The sequence below is a fragment of the Myxocyprinus asiaticus genome, chromosome 8, assembly GCF_019703515.2.
Source record: "Myxocyprinus asiaticus isolate MX2 ecotype Aquarium Trade chromosome 8, UBuf_Myxa_2, whole genome shotgun sequence".
Lineage (NCBI taxonomy): Eukaryota > Metazoa > Chordata > Actinopteri > Cypriniformes > Catostomidae > Myxocyprinus > Myxocyprinus asiaticus.
In genome coordinates this window covers 34,255,917-34,280,129 of record NC_059351.1, presented here as the reverse complement: position 1 = coordinate 34,280,129, position 24,213 = coordinate 34,255,917, and the positions used below count along the sequence as shown (strand labels likewise).

The 24,213-nt window shown below is 36.9% G+C and overlaps 2 protein-coding genes across 2 annotated transcripts in view; both read left to right on the top strand.

Annotated features, from left to right (window-relative positions):
• LOC127444830 (zinc finger protein 827-like) overlaps positions 1–24,213 on the top strand; it is a 362,567-nt gene that overhangs the window by 223,668 nt on the left and 114,686 nt on the right. The window lies entirely within an intron of this gene.
• Positions 1,938–20,528, top strand: LOC127444838 (mothers against decapentaplegic homolog 1-like). Its single transcript, XM_051704404.1, has 6 exons — positions 1,938–2,569; positions 10,627–10,905; positions 11,708–11,794; positions 15,789–16,010; positions 16,204–16,460; positions 19,064–20,528. Exons 1-6 carry the CDS (start codon positions 2,170–2,172, stop codon positions 19,205–19,207), a joined length of 1,389 nt encoding a protein of 462 aa, XP_051560364.1. The 5' UTR covers positions 1,938–2,169; the 3' UTR covers positions 19,208–20,528.

Below are 24,213 nucleotides of genomic sequence, written 5' to 3'. Positions count from 1 at the left end.
TGCAGGTTACCATATTTTTTAAGTGTATCTAACTCAATGTGAATGTACTATTTCAATCATTTTGCTATGTTAAACCATCTGGTAACTTCAAAAGAAGTGTAAATTCTTGCGTTATTTGCTTTTATTTCCCTTCCTATTACCACAAAGGCTAGTTTGTGAATGGCTGCCTCGGGATCTCTCTGAATGGGCACTTTGATTCGTAACACAAATGTGTTTCCTTTGTATTCTCAGGATGCGGAAAGCTCCTGTTGTTAAAGGTTTTCTGGGGTTTTTTGCCTGTTGGCCAAGTGACCAATTGCATAGGTTGCAGTTCCAAAGCCTATAGCAGTGTCTTGAATGGTCTTCTGTTATAGAATACAGCATCTTTGCATATGCGGAAATGGATATGGGTCAGGACATTGTCCAGTGCTGTTTAGCATCACTCAGCAGTGTCACGCCAGTGCTGGTGTAGTGTGGCGTGTGAACACATCCCACTTCCCATATGCGGAAAGCCATTTTGAGAGCTTACCATAGAGCGGATGTAATTGAAAGCTGAGCACTGTGACCGAAGGCAGCCATTCCGAGAAGCCTTAACGCAATGATGCCATCTCAGTGTTATCAGGGTACAAGATGTATTGCCTCATTTGTTCTGGTTTTGTAGAGGTAGTGTCAGTGCTGGGAATACCGGCAAGCCCTCTTAAAGGAATATTTTAAATTTGCTGTCATTTTGCTGAAAATGCTGTCATCATTTGCACATCCTCAAGTCGTTCCAAACCTGAATGTCTTTCTTGAAGGCTTAAAAAAGGCCCTAAAAGTCTATGTGACTCATCTGCCAGATTCAAAGTCTTCAGAAGGCATACAACAGGTTTTGGTGAGAAACAAGAAGTTATTTTACAGTGAAAATCTCAACATATACCTTAAAGGGTTAGTTCACCCAAAAATGACAATTCTCTCATCATTTACTCACTCTCATGCCATCCCAGATGTGTATGACTTTCTCTTCAGCAGAACACAAACAAAGATTTTTAGAAGAATATCTCAGCTCTGTAGGTCCTCACAATGCAAGTGAATGGTGATCAGACATTTGTAGCTCCAAAAATCACATAGAAGAAACATAAAAGTAATCCATAAAAGACTCCAGTGGTTAAATCTACATCTTCAGAAGCAATAGAAAAGGCGTAGGTGAGAAACAGTTAATTTTTTACACTTAAATATCCACTTTCACTTATACATCTGAAAGTCACATGTGGTGCCTGTTTAGTTTCACTTTCACATCTGAAAGTGAAAGTTGAAGTGGAGATTTAGAGTAAAAAAGGACTCTAAAGGTTTCTCACTCACACCTATTATATTGATTCTGAAGATATGGATTTAAACACTGGAGTCAAATGGATTACTTTTATGTTTCCTTTATGGGATTTTTGGAGCTACAAAGATCGATCACCATTCACTTGCATTGTATGAACCTACAGAGCTGGGATATTTTTCTAAAAATCTTTGTTTGTGTTCTGCTGAAGAAAGAAAGTCATGCACAGGGATGGCATGAGGGTGAGCAAATGATTAGAGAACTTTCATTCTTGGGTGAACTATTCCTTTAACTCTCATTTGCACGTTCATGAATATAAAGCGAAAGCAAAAAAAAATAATTTTTTGTTTTGCTTTTACATTCACTTTTCACTCAAGATTTTCACAGTGAAATAGCTTAAAATGTCTCTGGAAGACTTGGAATATGATGCTCAAGCTGCATTGACTACTTTTATGACACTTTTGGGTCATTTTTAAAGCTTAAAGTAAGTCACTATCAACTGCCATTATATTGAAATCACTGTGTTCCACTGAAGAAAGAAAGACATAAGGTTTTGGAATGACATAAGGGTGAGTAAATGATGACAAATTTTTCATTTTGTGTCAATTATTCCTGAAGGTTTCAGTTTATGACTGAGCGGTCTTTCTGCCTACAGGTACACTGGATAATCTATATTTGCTGTGGAACAACACACCTTTCGGCAATACCTCTGTTCCTGTGTCGCAGTGGTAGAGTTTTTATTACCTTTGGAAGAGGTAGAGGAGAAGTTTCCTTGTTCCTGAGGGTTTCACCTCTCATACTAAGCAAAAACCTTAAACTCTTGTGTGTGTGGCCACATCCTACGGAGTAACTGTGACAGTGCTGGCTGGGGCGCACACAGCGCCACAATGAACGTCACCTCGCTCTTCTCCTTCACCAGCCCAGCGGTCAAGCGACTGTTGGGCTGGAAGCAAGGCGACGAAGAGGAGAAGTGGGCAGAGAAGGCGGTGGATGCGCTGGTCAAGAAGTTGAAGAAGAAGAAGGGTGCCATGGAGGAGCTTGAGAGGGCCCTCAGCTGCCCTGGTCAGCCCAGCAGCTGCGTCACTATCCCTCGCTCGCTGGATGGGAGGCTCCAGGTGTCGCACCGGAAGGGGCTGCCTCACGTCATCTATTGCCGCGTGTGGCGTTGGCCCGACCTGCAGTCACACCATGAGCTTAAGGCCCTAGAGTGCTGTGAGTTCCCCTTTGGATCAAAGCAGAAGGATGTGTGCATCAACCCCTACCACTACAAGAGGGTGGACAGTCCAGGTGAGTGAATAAATAAATATGAGCAGTTTTTATGAGCAGCACCTTATTCATACATTGATTTGGGTCTTCATTAACTTGTCACAGCAACATTAGCTCAACCAATGGTGTGACTTTAGGGTAGGACTACCTGTTTGTACAACCAATAGAAGATGGGGGGACTTTTCAGGAAACTGTTTGAAAACAGTGATTATTTTTGTAATTCTTTTTGGTGACACTAGTGGCTCAGAAATGAAACACTGCAGCTTTAAAGAAATAGTTCACCCAAAAATGAAAATTCTCTCATCATTTAATCACCCTCATGCCGTTCCAGATGTGTACCGTATGACTTTCTTTCATCTGCTGAACACAAATGAAGATTTTTAGAAGAATATCTCCATAGGTCCATACAATGCAAGTGAATGGGTGCCAAAATTTTGAGGTGCCAAAATCCACATAAGGGCAACATAAAAATACTCCAGATGACTCTGGTGGTTAAATCAATGTCTTCTGAAGCTATATGATAAGTGTGGGTGAGAAACAGATCAATATTTAAGTCCTTTTTTACTATAAATCTCCACTGTCACTTTTACATTCTCCTTCTTCTGTTTTTTTAGTGATTCACAGTCTTCATGCATATTGCCCCCTACTGGGCAGGTAGGAGAATTTATGATAAATATTACTTAAATGTTGATCTGTTTCTCACCCACACCTATCATATTGTGTCTGAACAGATGGATTTAACCACTGGAGTCATATGGATTACTTTTATGCTCCCTTTATGTTGATTTTGGAGCTTCAAAATTTTGGCACCCATTCACTTGCATTTTGAGGACCTACAGAGCTGAGATATTCTTTTAAAAATCTTCATTTGTGTACAGCAGAAGAAGGAAAGTCACACACATCTGGGATGCCAGGAGGGTGAGTAAATCATTAGAGAATTTTCATTTTTGGGTGAACTATCCCTTTAAAGGGAGAATTCAATGATCTTTTACTACAATTACTTCAGTTTTGGTAGCGTTGATTATAGGGTTGTCAAGCGATTAAAAAATTTAATTTTGAAATAATTACATGATGTGCTGATTATAAATTGAATTAAATGTAATTAATCGCATACATCAAGAATTACAGAGAAAGACCCCCAAATAAATATAATTTAGTATATAATAATTAAAATAATTATAAACATAATATATATAAAATAATGTAGGTAATATAAATACATTACATTATTATGGGAGCACACAAGTAAAGCATTGAATAGACAATACAAAAAGTGGCTTTAAAATCCTATTCATTGTTTCTTTTATTTTCACATCATAGAGCATTATTGGCCTGCTCTAGACATTAATCCATTTTGTAATTGAGTTCACTGCAACTTTCCAGATGGATTTTCTGTACAGTTCTGTATTGTATGTTTATCTTTGATTTCAAATACAAAATCACTCCATCAGTGAATCCCATATGGAATATATAGCCCATATGTACCATTTTCCATGCATGTTCCTCAGTTTTCCTTTCCCATGGTTCCTGCAGATGGTCTTTCTTTTTCTGTCCTTCCCTTTCCATATCTCTCTCTGGCTTCTGCCAGGTGCTTTTCTCTTTTGTTTGATCCTGATACCACATGAGAGAATCTGGTTGCATCGAAAACTGTGGAGTCTAAAACCTTCTGTGCTCTGTGTATGTGTGTGTGTGTGTGTGTGTGTGTTAATGGGAAACAAGAATATTTTCCTTACCTCAGCTTATGGTGAAAGAATGAACTTCAAATGCACAGCCCCCTTTTTGTTGGCCATGCAGAAGATGAGGGTCAGCTGACAACACAGAAACAGCTGTCCGCACTGTGTGTGCACACAGTATGAGAGCAGGGGCAGGAAATTCCAGGCGGGGGCAGAATAAGGGCTTTGTTCAGGGTCTGTGTACACTTGTGTGTGTGGCGGCTGAAACAGGCGAACATGTGGCTGTGTAGAGGAAGAGTTTTACAGGAACTCCCGTCACCCACACAGACAATAGCAGGAAAGACTAGTTGCCCGCCTAACACACGCTTGTTTAGTGCAGGCCTGTTGGATGGACACCTGTCTTTCCCCTCCTCTCCAGAATGCCACACACTGATTGCCTACATCAGTTGTTTAACAATGCTAGTAGTTTGCTAGATCCTTAAAATACAAGTTTCCAGTAATTTTTAAGCTAAAGCATACCTCAGCATAAACGCTTCTTGACAGTCTACAATACTCGCCTGTCTAAATGAAAAGGCATGTGGGCAGCATAGGCGGAAAGATGTGTATAGCTAAAATCCACTTCATACACCACTGTTACCACATTTTAGTGCTCTACTATTTTTAGAGAGTGTATGCATATGAGTACCTATGAATAAACTTTTAGATGAGATTTGTGATTTGTATTTTTACAGAAATGTTGAATATCCTGGATAGTAGTAATAATAATACTACTACTATTAAAAAACTTGCAGGCAAGTGAAAATCTCCAGCATAAATAACATTTTTCAGGTTTAAAGGGATAATTCACCCAAAAATGAAAATTGTCCCATCATTTACTCACCCTCATGCCATCCTAGATGTGTATAACTTTCTTATGCTGAGGTTCATACAATGCAAGTGAATGGTGATCAGACCTTTGTAGCTCCAAAAATCACATAAAGGAAACATAAAAGTAATCCACATGACTCCAGTGGTTAAATCCATGTCTTCAGAAGCAATATAATAGGTGTGGGTGAGAAACAGAACAATATTTATGTCTGGTTTTACTCTAAATCTCCACTTTCACCTTTACATCTGAAAGTCACATGTGGTACCTGTTTAGTTTCACTTTCACATCTACAAGTGAAAGTTAAAGTGGAGATTTAGGGTAAAAAAAATTACTCCAATATTGTTCTGTTTCTCAACCACACCTATTACATTGCTTCTGAAGATATGGATTTAAACACTGGAGTCTTATGGATTATTTTTATGTTTCCTTTATGTGATTTTTGAAGCTACAAAGGTCTGATCACCATTCACTTGCATTGTAAGGACCTACAGAGCTGAAATATTCTTCTAAAAATCTTCGTTTGTGTTCTGCAGAAGAAAGTAAGTAATACACATCTGGGATTGCATGAGGGTGAGTAAATGATGAGAGAATTTTCATTTTTGGGTGAACTATCCCTTTAATATTTCTGATGAGTTCACAGTTGTTTAATGCAAAATTATAGTCCCTATATAAAGGGTATGGATCACAATGGTTGACTCTTTGACTAATTGTCCAACTACTAGTCAATTAGTGAGGTTGACTAGTTCATCTAGATTTTTTTTTTTTTTTTTAATCTTTTTGTTTTGCTTTGATATTTTTCTTTAATTAGCATATTGACTTTGTGCTGTGCTTTAGTGGTTAGACAGTTTGCACAGTAAAACCCTCTTGGAGAAGTTGCATCTTTAAATTCATCCACTTTAAATCACCGCCGTTATAGCCATACATATTCAGATGGAAGTCTTTTGGAGTTGCACATTGTTTTTTTTAAAAGTCCTGCCACAAGCGTTGCATTTTTTAAGACCGTGTGTCAAGTTAAAAATAGCTGTAATTATAACTAATCATTTATAACTTTTAAAAATATGTCTCAACACCCCGCATTCTGTTTTATTAAGTTGTGCTCAGTCAAATTAAAACTACTTTTGAATGCAAGAACGTCTTATTTAAATAAGATGTGTTCTTGCACACTTCCTTTTCAAACTGTTGCCCTATATATTTTTTAACATACCCTACCTCTTCTTCAATACATCACCTGCACATAACTGTATATCTCTATATAAAATATTTGAACAACATTATTGCTCTATTGTATATTTCTCTTTTTATTTATCTGTTATATCTTATTTTTAATTTTTATGTCACTATATGTATATGTTTAAATGTATATGTTTGTATGTATGTATATATGGTTGCATTCTCTTTGCACTGGAAGCTTCTGTCACCATGACAAATTCCTTGTGTGTGTAAGCATACTTGGCAATAAAGCTCATTCTGATTCTAAGAGCTACCATGGTTAGCATTAATGGCGATCTCTGGGCATTTTTCAAATGACATTTTTGCGCCCATGAAGTGCACTTTGGGAAGGGGACACCATTCAAAGAGTTGTTCCAAACATAAGTAAGAAAGGGCCCTTTTACAAGACTTTTAGTGAAGGCTACATTCAAACTGTAATGCCATGCTCTCTTTAGAACAAGATCCAAATATATTTTCTTAAATTTTGAAAGGTTTTCTAAAAATGTATATCATGCAATTGATTGTCTTTGTTTTTTTTTTTTTTTTTTTTTTTTTTTAACTTTTGGGTATGTGATTTTAGCGGAAATCTGTCAAAATGCCTTTAGGGTGTAAATCGCATACCCGAAAGAGCTTGCAACTCTGTAAAAAATAAAATAAAAATAAAAATACAAAAACACAAAAAAATATATTTGGATCCTTATCAGAGACTCATACTACAACACTGCTGACAAAACACACAAAATATGAGCACTAAAAAATAAACTTTTCAGTTATTAATAAGTTTGACATTATACCTTTCAGGCAGTAAGTATGGATGGTCAAAAAATTTACTTTGGTGTTCTCCAACATGTCGACTATACCAGGAAAAAAGTCATTTGTTGATAGGACAATGCAATCCAAAGTTATCATATATGGAGCTATTGTTTCCACGGTGGCCTTTTATGTATGAAAGTGTCCAAAAAAACCTCTCCAAACCATAATTCATATGTTTTATTGAACATTAAAACAGACTAACTGAACATTTGAATGCAAAAATCTAAATAATAATAATAATAATAATAATAATATATAAAACACACTTAAAATTATATCAACTACATCTCATCTGAAACATTTCACCTCAATTTTAATTCCATCATTCCAAAAGTGTGCGTTGAGTGCCCTCTTTTGCGCAGTCTATGTATGTGCGCTCTAGTTCTATTATTGACCCCACACTGAACAAGTGACACGTGGATTGCCCAAATATGGAATCTGACACTCTCTTCAGATCCAATGAGAACAATCTAACACATCTATGAAGTGAAGAATCGTGTTTCAGTGAGAGGCTCCTAGAGAACAGCGTTGCTATAGAGGAAGAATTCCAATCGAAAGTGATCATCCCTATGCCCTACTCACTACAAAGGACAAAGCTCTTGATATGGACTCTCTAAAGAGAGCATGGCATTACAGTTTGAATGTGCCCTTCACTAAAAGTCTTGTAAAAGGGCCCTTTTTGAAAAACTACACTTTCTTACTTTTGTTTGGAACGACTTTTTGAGTGGCGTCCCCTTCCCGAAGTGCACTTCAAGGCCGTTTGGAAAATGCCCTGAGATCGCCATTAACGATAACCACGGTAGCTCTTGAATCAGAATGAGCTTTATTGCCAAGTATGCTTACACACACAAGGAATTTGTCATGGTGACAGAAGCTTCCAGTGCAAAGAGAATGCAACCATATATACCTACATATAAACATATACGTTTAAACATACACTGGCAGCCAAAGGTTTGGAATAATGTACAGATTTTGCTCTTATGGAAAGAAAATGGTACTTTTATTCACCAAAGTGGCATTCAACTGATCTCAATTTGTCAGTCATATGCAATATAGTCAGGACATTAATAACGTGAAAAATTACTATTACAATTTGGAAAAAAAAAAAAAAAATTCAGAACTTCTTAAACTACTTCAAAGAGTTCTCATCAAAAGATCCTCCACGTGCAGCAATATCAGCTTTGCAGATCCTTGGCATTTTAGCTGTCAGTTTGTCCAGATACTCAGGTGACATTTCACCCCACGCTGTAGCACTTGCCATATATGTGGCTGTCTTGTCGGGCACTTCTCATGCACCTTACAGTCTAGCTGATCCCACAAAAGCTCAATGGGCTTAAGATCCATAACACTCTTTTCCAATTATCTGTTGTCCAATGTCTGTGTTTCTTTGCCCACTCTAATCTTTTCTTTTTGTTTTTCTGTTTCAAAAGTGGCTTTTTTTTTTGCAATTCTTCCCATAAGGCCTGCACCTCTGAGTCTTCTCTTTACTGTTGTACATGAAACTGGTGTTGAGTGGGTAGAATTCAATGAAGCTGTCAGCTGAGGACATGTGAGGCATCTATTTCTCAAACTAGAGTCTCTGATGTACTTATCCTCTTGTTTATTTGTACATCTGGCCTTCCACATCTCTTTCTGTCCTTGTTAGAGCCAGTTGTCCTTTGTCTTTGAAGACTGTAGTGTACACCTTTGTATGAAATCTTCATTTTTTTTTCATTTTTTTTTAGCAATTTCAAGGATTGTATAGCCTTCATTCCTCAAAACAATGATTGACTGATGAGTTTCTAGAGAAAGACGTTTCTTTTTTGCCATTTTTTACCTAATATTGACCTTAAGACATGCCAGTCTATTGCATACTGTGGCAACTCAAAAACAAACACAAAGACAATGTTAAACTTCATTTAATGAACCAAATAGTTTTCAGCTGTGTTTGATATAATGGCAAGAGATTTTCTAGTACCAAATTAGCAATTTAGCATGAATACTCAAGGATAAGGTGTTGGAATGATGGCTGCTGGAAATGGGGCCTGTCTAAATTTAATAAAAAATGACTTTTTTCAAATAGTGATGGTGCTGTTTTTTTACATCAGTAATGTCCTGACTATACTTTGTGACCAGTTGAATGCTGCTTTGGTGAATTAAAGTACCAATTTCCTTCCAAAACAGCAAAATCTATACATTATTCCAAACTTTTGGCCACAACATATGACGTCGAGTGAGGGCTTGATTGATTCAGGATCACTGTAAGTTGTGATATGTCATTTTCTTTACTATGTGTATTTTTCATAAAGTAATAAACCAAAATGTGACGGAAAGGCTGTTCATAATTTTTTTTGATTAATATATTTGAATTTCACATGCCAATACTCACTGTAGTTTGGTCTATGAATGAAACAAATTTGCTCATTATATTCTACTAATCAAGATCTTTCCAAAGATATATAACACTTGGCTGTACAATCTTTTTGATATTTTTTATTTTGTTTTTACAGTATATGACTGTTGTGATCGCAAATTTGCGATTTGTTTAATGGAACAGTTCTAATTTATCAGCAAATTTAAAAGCAGTATTTTAGAATTTATCAGATCAGCTATATTCATTGTAAAGAGAGTCTAAGCTTTAAAACGACACCTAATTTATTCAATGAAGCAAGTGGTTGTTGAGTAATACCATAATATTTTTTTTTAGTGGTCAGTGCCCCCTAGATGTCCCGGTACCAGGTTGTTCCGAGTTTAAGAGGTTAAACATGCGATTAGGGTCAGGTGAACTGGAAACCAGGCTAATTTTACGGGGCTTCCTTAAAGGCATAGTCATCATTTACCAATCCTCAAGTTGTTCTGAAACCACATGACTTTCATTTATTTCCGTAGAACACGTAAGGAGATGTTAAGGCCCAGGTATACTTTGTTTTTTCACGTTCCGGATCGGCTGGCGTCTGGTCGACCATGTTGAGGCACACAGCCGAGGACTGCATGCGCGGGTCAAGAACATCTAGGTGCCATGTGGTCAAGCCATGCGGCTGTGCTGATGATGCAATTTGGGTCACACATACGGTGCGCAGAGCGATCCGCAACGCGGACGTGCCAAGTATACTTTGGCCTTTAGGCAGATTGTTAGCCCCAGTCACCATTTACTTTCATTCTATGGTTAAAAAAGATATAATGAAAGTGAATGGTGAATGTGGCTATCAATACATAACATTCTGTCTAACATCTGCTTTTGTGTTCCATGGAAAAGAGAATGTCATATGAGTTTGGGAGAAAATGAGGGAGAGTAAATAAGCAGAATTGTCCATTTTGGGTAAACTATACCTGCAAGACCAATTGTTACACTAATCATTCAAGCAACCCACTGAGTCAATATGTAGTTTTGCACATCCCTAATAAAAGCCAGAAGTCCATGCTTGACATTAATATGTATGGCCATGAATTAATATCTCAAAGACTTCAGAATACACTGATGTTTTGAGATCCTTGTGATTACTTATGATTAACATCTTTCTCTTTTATTCCTACAGTGCTGCCTCCAGTGCTGGTGCCACGAAACAGCGAGTTCAACGCTAAACTCTCTATGCTGCCACGTTTCCGTAACCCACTGCACCAGACAGAGCCCCACATGCCTCAAAACGCCACCTTCCCAGATTCTTTCCCCCAGCAGCCAGCAAACCCCCTTCCCTTTACCCCAAACTCCCCAACCAACAGCTACCCCAGTTCACCCAACAGTGGCACAGGCAGTACAGCCACCTTTCCCCATTCACCCTCCAGCTCTGATCCAGGGAGCCCCTTTCAGATGCCAGGTGAGACAGTTTCACAAATTTCAATGATGCTATAAATTCTGGAAATGTCTTGCTCTTTCCTGTAGTGCAAAATTTAGATTTCAATGGCTGTTTCAATGGCTGATTTCACGTGTCCACACACTGATTTAATGCTCCAAAAATACTTTATTGGCTTACACTTGCAACGTTTCAACCAATAGGTCTTTGTCAGGCAAAAACATTTGAGACAGAACCATTGAAAGCACTGTGGCTGTACCATAGCTGGCACCATGATATCAGATGGTAATACCATGATTTTTATATATGGTATTGTTTCATTACCAACTTCAAATAGTATGGTATTTAAATGGTACTGTAAGGCAGAGCCATCATTTGAATTAATTTGGCCAAGGACGATTATAAGGGTTAAGGTGTGTTTTGGGGGCCCCCCTTGTCACAGGGTCCGGGACAACATCCTCAGGGCCCCGTCCCCAGGGCCCCCCGACGACAGTCTTGCTGTAAGGTAGTGCAAAGAATTCCTTGATGTTTAAAAATACCAAGTATTTATAGTAAAATCATGGTACATTTTGTAAGGGTTAGTGAACACATTGTTTAGTACTTGAATTGCCTCTTAAGAAGAGAACATTATTTTTCATGGTAGAACACCATTAGTTAGTCTGTGAGTACTGAAGGTACACATTACTGTAGGTTTAGTTTTAGAAGAGGCATGTTGATTTATTGCGACAGTTTTTATGTTTTCACATATCTTATACTGTATCTCTTTTGCTTGTGTTTTTGGGTGTTGCCCCAACACAAACTCCCCCACCTGCTTATATGCCCCCAGAGGAGCCAATGACACAGGACTGTCCCCAGCCAATGGACACTAACCTGCTTGCTCCGAACCTGTCTCTGGAGATCAACAACCGGCCAGGTACACTCCACGAGCACCATAGTGCATTACATAGAATGGACAAAAATGCACAAATATACCATGCTTCAGACACTCTAGCAAAGATATCGCACATCTTACAGTCTGACATGGGCTACTTAGAGCTGTCAGCAGCTGCCTGCCCACACTGCAGGTGCAGGAAGTCTGCTCACAAACATACCACATGAAGTCACAGACAGTCTGCCTTTTTGTCCATAATATCAGGTTTATCTTGAAGCAAATTATGTGGTGTGATCTTAAACAAAATTTAATATTTTAAGTGACTCAGGGTTATATCATATCAGCAAATTATTTTGTTATTTTAATAACTGTAAACATTAGTTCTTTACCATAGAGCTCTTTCTGCTGAGAGTTAATATCAGCATTGGCTCATTATTTAAAAGCTTGTTGAAAACTTTGGAGTCGTATCATAGCAGTTGGTCAGGCTTAGCATACGATTGAAATGAACTAACCAAACAACTGAACAATGACCCCCATAAACAGAGTCCTTAATGCTGATCTGAAAACTCAAACCACATTCAGAGGTACACTGGTGGCCAAAAGTTTGGAATAATGTACAGATTTTGCTGTTTTGGAAGGGAATTGGTACTTTAATTCACCAAAGTGGCATTCAACTGATCACAGAGTATAGTCAGGACATTAATGTTGTAAAAAAACAGCAACATCACTAAAAGTAATTTTTGATCAAATCTAGACAGGGCCCAATTCCAGCAGCCATCACTCCAACATTTTATCCTTGAGTAATCATGCTAAATTGCTAATTTGGGACTAGAAAATCACTTGCCATTATGTTAAACACAGCTGAAAGCTCTTTGTTTCGTTAAATGAAGCTTAACATTGTGTGTTTGTTTTTGAGTTGCCACAGTATGCAATAGACTGGCATGTCTTAAGGTCAATACTAGGTCAAAAATGGCAAAAAAGAAACAGCTTTCTCTAGAAACTCATCAGTCAATCATTTCATATAAAGGTGTACACTACAGTCTTCAAAGACAAAGGACAACTGGCTCTAACAAGGATAGAAAGAGATGTGGAAGTCCCAGATGTACAACTAAACAAGAAGATAGTACATCAGAGTCTCTAGTTTGAGAAATAGACATAGAAATTACATTCATGCAACCTCATCATTACTTAAAAAGTTGGATTCTGTAAATCATGCTGTATTACGCTTTGTAACAAATGTTGGTTCACGCACTCACCGTTGTATTTTATATGAATCGGTAGGTTGGTCCTCCTTATATCAAAGAAGAAAAATGCCCATGTTGCTATTTATTGCTAAGGCATTGTTAGGTAAACTTCCTACTTATATTCCCAGTCTTTTATCATACCACACCAGCAATTATAGCACTAGATCAACTAATGTTATTCATTTAAATGTTCCTAGGGTATACACAGAGCTTGGTAAAACTGCTTTCTCTTTTTACACTCCATGGGTATGGAATGATCTGCAATTTACCGTTACTCTAGAATCACTTACCTCTTTAAATGTTTTTAAAAGTCTTTTAAAATCTGCACTGAAGGAATCATGCTGCTGTTTTTCATAATTTTTGAATGGTATGGCTTGTATGACTTTTTTAAGTACTATTTGTTGTTTAAAATGTACAATTGTGTTTTTGTTTTTTTATGTGAAATTGTTGGTGCAGCCATCTTGACCAAGACTCCCTGGAAGAAGAGATCTCGTATCTCAATGGGACCTTCCTGGTTAAAAAAAGGATAAATAAATAAAATAAATAAAAAACCCCATTGAGGTTTTGAGGGATCAGCTAGACAGTAAGGTTCGTGAGAAGTGCCCGACAAGACAGCCACATCTATGGCAAGTGCTACAGGAAGCATGGGGTGAAATGTCACCTGAGTATCTGGACAAATTGACAGCTAGAATGCCAAGAATCTGCAAAGCTGTCATTGCTGCACATGGAGGATTTTTTGATGAAAGCTCTTTGAAGTAGTTTAAGAAGTTCTGAATTTTTTTTTTTTTTTTTTTTAATTGTAATGGTAATTTTTCACGTTATTAATGTCCTATACATTGTGATCAGTTGAATGCCACTTTGGTGAGTAAAAGTACCAATTTATTTCCATAAGAGCAAATTCTGTACATTATTCAAAATGTTTGGCCGCAGTGTAGTCAGAAATGTTTGAATATATATATGGGAATGCCCACTACATGGACGCCTTTAACGGTTGCGCACTGTCACCATGTCAACAACCCCGTCTCCCACTTGAAGCATTTAAACGCACTCCTCCCACGAATATGGATAGGGGAAAATGGGCCCCATGGCCGTGAGCTAAGCCCCATGGGGGTTGTGGGCCCCTGGGCTTCAGCCCGTATAAACTCGTGCGTTAATGCGCCCCTGATCAACATGCACAGATACACTGATGTAGTAAGTCCCAGATTCAGAGACCCTCCCCTCAATAAAATCTGATCATGAATAGTTACAGGGGATGCAATTACTATGCATGTAAATACCAGGTGTAAGCATGTATCTCGACTCACTACTTGTGATCTGATCATCCGAAGACAGCTGTTAAAGGAATAGTTCACCCAAAAATGAAAATTCTCTCATTATTCACTTACCCTGATGCCATCCCAAATGTGTATGACTTTCTTTCTTCAGCAGAACACAAATAAAGATTTTACTTTACTACTAAGAAGATATAGCTCTGTCAGGTCTTTATAATGCAAGTAAATGGGTGCCATAACTTTGAATGTCCAAACGTCACATTTAGGCAGCATAAAAGTAATCCACGTGACTCCAGTCAATCAATGAATGCTTTGTTAAGCAAATCAATACGTTTGTGTAAAAAAATTAATTATTAAAACATTATTAACTTTTAAAATGCGCTTCCTGCCAGCAGCTGACGCATCATGTAGCTGTCGCATGACGTAAACACGTCGGCGAGTTCACGCGAGAATTCGGAAGCGGCACTTATTTACAACAGAAGAACGAACGTCACACGAGACTTTGGCCATTTCAAATAGCATCAGAGCCCTGGATGGAAGTGCTGATTTAAAGTAAAAAAAAAATATAATAATTAATTATCAACTTGTTTCTTACATGAACCTATCGATTCGCTTCAGAAGGCATTCATTGATTGACTGGAGTTGTGTGGATTACTTTTATGCTGCCTAAATGTGACTTTTGGACCATCAAAGTGCTGGCACCCATTTACTTGTATTATAAGGACCTGACAGAGCTCTATCTTCTTCTAAGATCTTAATTTCTTCATTTGTGTCCTGCTGAAGAAAGATAGTCATTCACATCTGGGATGGCATTAGGGTAAGTGAATAATGAGAGAATTTTCATTTTTGGGTGAACTATTTCTTAAATGCCAGGTGTAAATGGGGTCAGTGGAACTTTAATTTTCAAATGAATGGTTAGAAGCCCAAACGGCTTTTCCTATTTCCTACGACTTTACTGTTATTCTAAAATGTGAAGAAAAAAAATAATAATAAAGAATAAGTGTTTCAAAACTTTTGACCGGTAGTGTGTATATATATATATATATATATATATATATATATATATATATATATATATATATATATATATATATATATATATATATACTCACACAGGTGTATTTACAAAAATAGATTTAAATATTTAACCATATAGAATGATGACAATTAGAATGTAAAGTTTAACTGTCCTGTCTAATTAACAATACAGGCTGTCTATATAGATAGTACACAAGCGCCATCACTATATCGCCTGGAGACACAGATCAAATGGTTCATCTGGCAGTGCAGTGGGATGAAAGATTATTACTAAATAATACCATATAAAGTTTAGAATAGTATTTAAAGTTTGGTATAATGGTGCCTACAGCTTGATAAACATGCTAAATATCGTTATTCGTTAATTGCAAAAAGGTAGGGTTAGGGATAGAAAATATTATTAGCTCAGTATAAAACAAAAGAAGTCAAGTCTTGTGGGGTGTTTGTATTCATTGAGTTAATTCATCACAATTTCCTGTGCAGATGTTCAGCCTGTGGCCTATGAGGAACCCAAGCACTGGTGCTCTATTATGTACTATGAGCTAAATAATCGGGTGGGAGAAGCCTTCCAGGCCTCTTCCACTAGTGTACTGGTGGACGGCTTTACTGACCCCTCCAACAACCGCAACCGCTTCTGCCTGGGTCTGCTGTCGAATGTCAACCGCAACTCCACCATTGAGAACACAAGACGCCACATTGGAAAAGGTCTGCTAATAACCATTATAAGTACTGTATGAGACACGGTGCACTGAGCATTGATTTGCACAACACTAAAATATGGCATGGAGTTAATATGACATATGATATTTATGATGTGGCCTGTCTCAGATATAGCTGTAACTTAGCTAAATATTAATTATAACTTGAGCTCACAATGACCTTTTCATGCATTCTGCAGGAGTCCATTTGTACTATGTGGGAGGAGAGGTGTATGCTGAATGTTTGAGTGACAGCAGTATCTTCGTCCAAAGCCGTAACTGCAACTACCACCACGGTTTCCACCCCACCACTGTATGCAAGATCCCCAGTCGCTGCAGCCTTAAGATCTTCAACAACCAGGAGTTTGCGGAGCTCCTGGCACAGTCTGTCAATCATGGTTTTGAAGCCGTCTATGAGCTCACCAAGATGTGCACCATCCGCATGAGCTTTGTAAAGGTAAGCTATACAGGTGCATCTCAATAAATTAGAATGTCGTGGAAAAGTTCATTTATTTCAGTAATTCAACTCAAATTGTGAAACTCGTGTATTAAATAAATTCAGTGCACACAGACTGAAGTAGTTTAAGTCTTTGGTTCTTTTAATTGTGATGATTTTGGCTCACATTTAACAAAAACCCACCAATTCACTATCTCAAAAAATTAGAATATGGTGACATGCCAATCAGCTAATCAACTCAAAACACCTGCAAATGTTTCCTGAGCCTTCAAAATGGTCTCTCAGTTTGGTTCACAAGGCTACACAATCTGCTGATCTGACAGTTGTCCAGAAGACAATCATTGACACCCTTCACAAGGAGGGTAAGCCACAAACATTCATTGCCAAAGAAGCTGGCTGTTCACAGAGTGCTGTATCCAAGCATGTTAACAGAAAGTTGAGTGGAAGGAAAAAGTGTGGAAGAAAAAGATGCACACCAACCGAGAGAACCGCAGCCTTATGAGGATTGTCAAGCAAAATTGATTCAAGAATTTGGGTGAACTTCACAAGGAATGGACTGAGGCTGGGGTCAAGGCATCAAGAGCCACCACACACAGACGTTTCAAGGAATTTGGCTACAGTTGTCGTATTCCTCTTGTTAAGCCACTCCTGAACCACAGACAACGTCAGAGGCGTCTTACCTGGGCTAAGGAGAAGATGAACTGGACTGTTGCCCAGTGGTCCAAAGTCCTCTTTTCAGATGAGAGCAAGTTTTGTATTTCATTTGGAAACCAAGGTCCTAGAGTCTGGAGGAAGGGTGGAGAAGCTCATAACCCAAGTTGCTTGAAGTCCAGTGTTAAGTTTCCACAGTCTGTGATGATTTGGGGTGCAATGTCATCTGCTGGTGTTGGTCCATTGTGTTTTTTGAAAAGCAAAGTCATTTTTTGGAGCACTTCATGCTTCCTTCTGCTGACCAGCTTTTTAAAGATGCTGATTTCATTTTCCAGCAGGATTTGGCACCTGCCCACACTGCCAAAAGCACCAAAAGTTGGTTAAATGACCATGGTGTTGGTGTGCTTGACTGGCCAGCAAACTCACCAGACCTGAACCCCATAGAGAATCTATGGGGTATTGTCAAGAGGAAAATGAGAAACAAGAGACCAAAAAATGCAGATGAGCTGAAGGCCACTGTCAAAGAAACCTGGGCTTCCATACCACCTCAGCAGTGCCACAAACTGATCACCTCCATGCCACGCCGACTTGAGGCAGTAATTAAAACAAAAGGAGCCCCTACCAAGTATTGAGTACATATACAGTAAATGAACATACTTTCCAGAAGGCCAACAATTCACTAAAAATGTTTTTTTTTTTTGGTCTTATGATGTATTCTAATTTTTTGAGATAGTGAATTGGTGGGTTTTTGTTAAATGTGAGCCAAAATCATCACAATTAAAAGAACCAAAGACTTAAACTACTTCAGTCTGTGTGCATTGAATTTATTTAATACACGAGTTTCACAATTTGAGTTGAATTACTGAAATAAATGAACTTTTCCACGACATTCTAATTTATTGAGATGCACCTGTAGACCAGATACATTTTCAGACAAGTGAAACCAGGGTTATAGTGTAACCTAAAAAATTAGCTTCTTTTTAGGTCAAATTATTTAATCAACCAAAGAATTTAGGTTACACCAACAGTAGTAATTTGTATGGGTTAAATCAATTAGAAACATATCCTTCAGGTAGCAATTGCAGGTTGCTAATTTTTTCAGTGTAGATCAAGTAGATATAGGTCTTTATGGTGACAATTGCATGTTACCACTTTTTGCAGTGTTATTTTTAATGTTTGATTGACTTGCTTGGTAACATCTAAATTAACTGATTTCATTCAAGTAAAAAGTGTTGTTTTATATGACTAAACCAACCTGACAAATTAGGCTACAACGACCAAAGACATTTTTATGGGTTATCCTTGAGGTAAAATTAGCAGGTTAACACTTGTTTCAGTGACATTTGTTTAGTTTAAAATTTTTGTATATATTTAGTTTTTATTTTAGTATTAGTATTTTAGGGGTGCCAAAGTTCATGTGTTTACTGTTATAATTTTATAGCATATCAGATATAGCACCACCAAACGGAATTGCAAAAATAAACATTGTTTTCAAACAGCCTTCCCAGTAGACCATTGGTTGAGTCAGTGTTGCTGTGTCGGGCTGGACATGTCGCTCAAAAACAAAAATAATATAAAACAGCAATTTTGATATCACCACAGAAACACAATGTTTTCAGTTTGAGAAATTTTACCTACAAATGGCTAACTTTGTTGTCTCTGCATATTAAAATGGGATAATAGAAAGTATTTTAAAACAAAAAAAAGCTACACACTTCAGCTTTAATGATAGAAAGTATTTTGACACCAAAATAGCTACACACTTCAGGTTTAATTAAGACACTTCATTAATAAAAACAAAGTGTATCAAAAACTAAAGCTAAAATTAATTTGTGGTCATTTTTACTTTATTGCAATTTTTCATTTAACAGAAATCTGTTAATTTCGTTTTTATTTTGGTCTTCCTTATCGATAATAAAACTGGGTGAAATGCATTTCTACTTGTGTTCCAGGGTTGGGGTGCAGAGTACCATCGACAGGATGTGACAAGCACACCATGCTGGATTGAGATTCATCTTCACGGACCCCTACAGTGGCTGGATAAAGTCCTCACCCAGATGGGCTCCCCTCAATACCCCATTTCATCTGTGTCCTAAACAGAGCTGTCCATAAGGCAATGGTTGGTGGAACCCTCTCAATCAGGGTTCCCATGGAGCATTTGATTGGTTAAAGGGAGGGAGGGGTGGGTGGGGTTTGTATTCTACTTGAAGGCAGTTTAATTGGGAGCATACAATTTGGCTGAAGAGTCCTCAGTTCTCAGCCTGAAAGAATCTGGAAGATACTTGACAACTTTGTGTGACCAAGCATGTTAAATGATGAGGCCATCAAACTTGTAGCAAGTATCCTCCTTTAGTCTTGTGAAAGAAATTGGGTTTTTAGCTGTTTGTTTTCTTTTTTTATTGCATTTCTTCTCCTTTTTCCAGTTTACATCTCAGTATTCCATTGAGGGAAAAAAGATCTGTATCGTAACTTAGGCTAGTACAGTGCTGTACATGTACGGAGTAGTGGGGTTAGATGAACTCATCTGGTAGATAAACAAATAAGATAATATGATGCTTTAAATGAACTTAACGGCATGAGGATGTGTGAAGATAATAAGGCCATTAACGTGGAATTTCTCCCAGCCATCTTTCTATGATATCTCAGTCCTGGAAAGAAGATAAAAATGTAGCAAAAACTGACAAAAATGTCTAATGTAGAAAGAAAAATACATATATTTGAATATGTAAATCTTTGAATGGGAAAGTTGTATGGGGAGTTGTGCACGTTAGTAGTGGGTAAGGGTGCATGAGCAAAGTTGCTCTACTTTTATCACAGTTGTGTTCAACTGATTTAAGAAGTAGTGTGTAAATGTACTTATTAGTAGAGAAAGTGCTTTGCAGTCAGTTTTTTTGCAAGTGTGGTTTGATACCTAAGATTATTACAGAGGCAGGCATTGTTTATTTAGTCCATATGATGTGCACTGCACCACTGTGCTGCACGAAATAATGTCCTTATTTGGTTTATTTCTGAAATGCCATGAATATTCTGTTTTCAAAAAACAATATGCATAATTCCCATGCGTATTTGGCATTTGTAGAGTAAAATAATTCAATGTATTTGTTGACTATGTTCTAAATGGCACTAGGAATATTGTTTTGTAAAAAAAAAAAAAAAAGTAGATTTTTGATTAACTTGCTGTTTTTTGTTTTTGTTTTATTATTCATAGTGAAATCCCATCCACTGTTAAAATGTAAACATTTTTGTATTTTTTTGAAGAAAATATATTGTCCCTTCATATCTGCACTTTCATAAGTGGCTTCTTGGCTCGGTTTGTCTTTTTTTGTGCTGTTCTTACTTGTACTCTCAGAAAGCAGTTTTATTCCATGAATATCAAGTCTCTACTGGAAGATTCATTAAAATTTTTCATTACCACTGTTTTCTTGGGTCTTGATGTTTCAGAAATCTACGGCAAACAAAATGTTCTCACACTGATTTTAGATTTTCATCTATTTAAAGTCAATATCACTATTTTACAAAAGTGTTACATCCAACATGTATCTATCATTAATATGTAATGTAAATTGTAGTTTATTCAGGTGTATATTCAGAAATATAAGATGTAAGTAAATATTGCTCATTTTGAAATAAGACACTTTTTTAATCTTGATTTATAAAGTTTTTTTTAAAGTTGATTTATTGAATAAACATACCTATACTCAAGCAGACTATCTAATAACCAATTACTCCTCTCAAGCAGTGTAATTATGAGGGATGTCACCACCGGATGAATCCCAAATGCAGCCGTTTGCAGTGGAACCACCTGTCAGGAGAGATGGACACATTTGATGCATTGATACTATCAAAAACCCTCCACCCATATCTCACACAATCTACCATTAATGTCATGTTCAAATGCTGGGGAAAGGGCAAAGATGCAGCTAATGTGTGTAATGTAATTTTGAATGTTGGAGTAGGCCTAAATGTTTCAACAGTATGAAGAGATTCAACAGACCTTATTCACAGTCACGCCATCTTTGATTTTTGGGTCATTCTAAAGAAGCCTCCACATTTCTGTCCCCAGCCTTTACAGAACGTATACACTTTACACTGTTTAGGCATATTTGTTTTGCATACTTAATATAAGATGTTCTTTGAACAATTATACCTATTTTAACCATGAATTAGGCAATATTTTGTTTTAATCAATATTAAATTCCAGGTACCATAAAAGTGCTTGTCCCCAAGGTCATGTATCAAGGTTCAAGGCTCTATTTTGAGTTTAAAAATAAGTTTATCTCCCATTTTAAAAGTAATAATGTATACCTCAATATCCCATTTATTACATAGATGACATAACTAAATGAAATTCCAAATAAATATTATATATAATATGATGGAAATAATTGTCCCCTGGAGTCATGTCACTGGTGTTACCGATTAACAAAAAACCCTTATTTAGAAAAAATATCCAGATTTTGACATCACTTACTAAATCTTGCATCCCACTTGCTGAAGCTCAACCAATAAAGGCACATTCTAAGTTTTCTGTCCCTTTTCAATTATCAGAAATTTACTAATTTGTTCCATGATTTCAATTGAGGCTTTTAGATTACGTCACTGATATGACCGATTTTATTATAATGGTGTAACATATTGGGCCTACGCTTATCAATAAACTCAATAGTTACCTCAAAGGTTCAGAGAATCTAGGGTAATGCAAACAGTTCCAAATTCAAAAAACAATTTCAACAAGGTCCAAATGCAAACGTGTTGGCCAACAACAAAAATTGAAAAAAGACACCTAAAATGGTCTGCTCTTGGAAATAGGGTCTGCTTCAATTAATTCTCAAAGCTTAAGCCACAAGTCAATTCCAAGAAAGAGAAAAGTTGTTTTTACTAGCAATAGGCCCCAACACAGGTAATCCTCCAGTTTCTTTTCTCTCTCTCCTCAAAATGGCTACACCGTGTCCTGATAAGCCATAAGGCTGTTTCAAAATAAGTGTTCTTCCTGTTCTTAACAGGAAGCAAAAACTGTTTGAATAGTCCAACTAATTCAAACTAATATTTTTTTCCTGTAAAATATTTTTCTTTTTTTCTTTTCTTTTTTTTTTTTTTTTTGTGAACACAGATTAGGACATAAATTAACAGTTTTAATTTACATACAGCAACAACTTTAACATGTATTTACAATTTTCTCTCATTGATTGTAGTAAACACTTGTGTGTGCAAGTAAATAGCCCTAATATGGCAGTATCACAACGGAATTGTTAAAAAAATAAAATACAAATGGATTAAATGATATGATTTATAGAGTACAGGATGATTAAGCAACATGTGGTTTGAGGTATTGCAGCTGCCATTTTATTAAATGCACATTTCATGAAAATCATCACTGGTGTTCCCGTCACTGATGTTACCATTCCTCAGCAATGACCAGCAACACCACTTGACAACTTTGAGTGAATAAGCTTTAATAAAAGCTGTTCATGGAGTTATTATGCATAAAATAGCACTTATTAACACATATTTCATGATTATAACTTGTATTTATCATTGGTTTTTAGTCAGGTACTGTATATGGCCAAACATGGTATAGAGGTGCTTCTGGCAAGATCTAGAGATGATGTAATTTACTGGTATGGTGACAAACAGATTATTTGCTTAATTCCAGAGGCCCTGGCATTGATCAAGTGATCACTTCAGATTGAGCAGGGGTTCTGGAGGTTCATCATGGGGCACTTGTACAGAGGTGGAAATTGTGGAAAGGTGCCATATTTTTTGTTCTATATTAATAGCGGAGGACAGTCCTAAGTAACCCCCTCTTAGTCCAGCAACATACTAGTAGCAGACAATGGCATAAGAGCTTTAGAAAGTTACTTTCTTTCTTTCTTTCTTTTCTTCTTCTTCTATTTTTTCTTTTCTGAGATTTTAGTGGTTTCCAAGAGCAGTTCATTTTCTTTTCTTTTAAACGCTCAAAGCCAGTTGTTAAAGATCTTTTTCTAAGTGTCAGTGATAATCTTTAAATTGATAAGAAATACTCTATTTCTAATCTCATCTCAGTAATTAATATTGGAGGATAACAATCTTTGGAGCTTCATTGTGTCACTGGTGTTACCAATGTTTTTAGTCATATTTGATATATAACTGATTTTAAATTAATTGATTGTTACTTCATTCAAGAGTAAGGATATTAAGGATTGAATCGTTCTATTTTTATGACTGTCCTTCAAATATTTTTGTTTTTGTAGCAAAGATATCCTGATTTAAATGAGTAAAAGCTAAATCTCTTTTTGATCTTTGCATTATAATAATCCTTCTGTGCCTATAACTACATGTGCAAAATAGATTTAGAAATAATATTTCTAAAATGTATTTATTGTTCCAAAATCTATAAAGTAACACCAGTGACAAAAAGATGGCAAAAGCTTTCTTTGTCAATATTTTTGTAAAACATATAAAGCTGACATTTATGTGGATTCATACAGCCAAGAGGCTAACCAAAACTGTAAGCTACATTTTTTTAAAACAAAACTTCTTTTCAGGCTCTTTGCTACCAAATGTGGACGTTTCTGTAGAATAACCCTTTTACGGGAATGAAAACGAGGCTGTGTGAGGGATAGACTTACCATGTCTTCAATGGCATGCACAGTATCCACAATAATTTCAGCGAGTCCACTGTATTTTGACTTGTGGGCGGAACTTCCGGTTGGCTAGCGGAAGTATTGTTTTGTGTACAGTTATAGCAGTTAGCTATAGCGTTTCTTACTGTGAGATTCTTGCTTTTAAAACATTGTAAAATGTTTTTGAAAATTTCTCAGACAATGTGTGTAGTTAATCACTGTCAAGCAAAAGTTTGGGCTAAAACAATTATGTTATGATCAGAAACCACCAGCATAAATAGCGCTCCACCCAATGCTTCTCCGGACTGACTTCAGAACATCTGTCTGGAAAAACCAAGGAATAATTTGTTTGTGTGCTCTTTTCACTTTATTGACAACAAGTCAACAGTGGAGAATACTTATCCTACCCTCCGTTATGGCTCGGCTGTGATAGATGTTGAGAAACAGAACGCCGTGAACTATAAATATAACAACTAAATAGCATAATTCTGGCAACAGGT

Coding starts and splice junctions, on each gene's coding strand:
- LOC127444838 (XM_051704404.1), top strand. CDS start 2,170: ATGAACGTCACCTCGCTCTTCTCCTTCACCAGCCCAGCGGTCAAGCGA. Junction 10,906..11,707: donor GAGCCCCTTTCAGATGCCAG/GTGAGACAGTTT, acceptor ATATGCCCCCAG/AGGAGCCAATGACACAGGAC. Junction 16,011..16,203: donor AAGACGCCACATTGGAAAAG/GTCTGCTAATAA, acceptor TGCATTCTGCAG/GAGTCCATTTGTACTATGTG.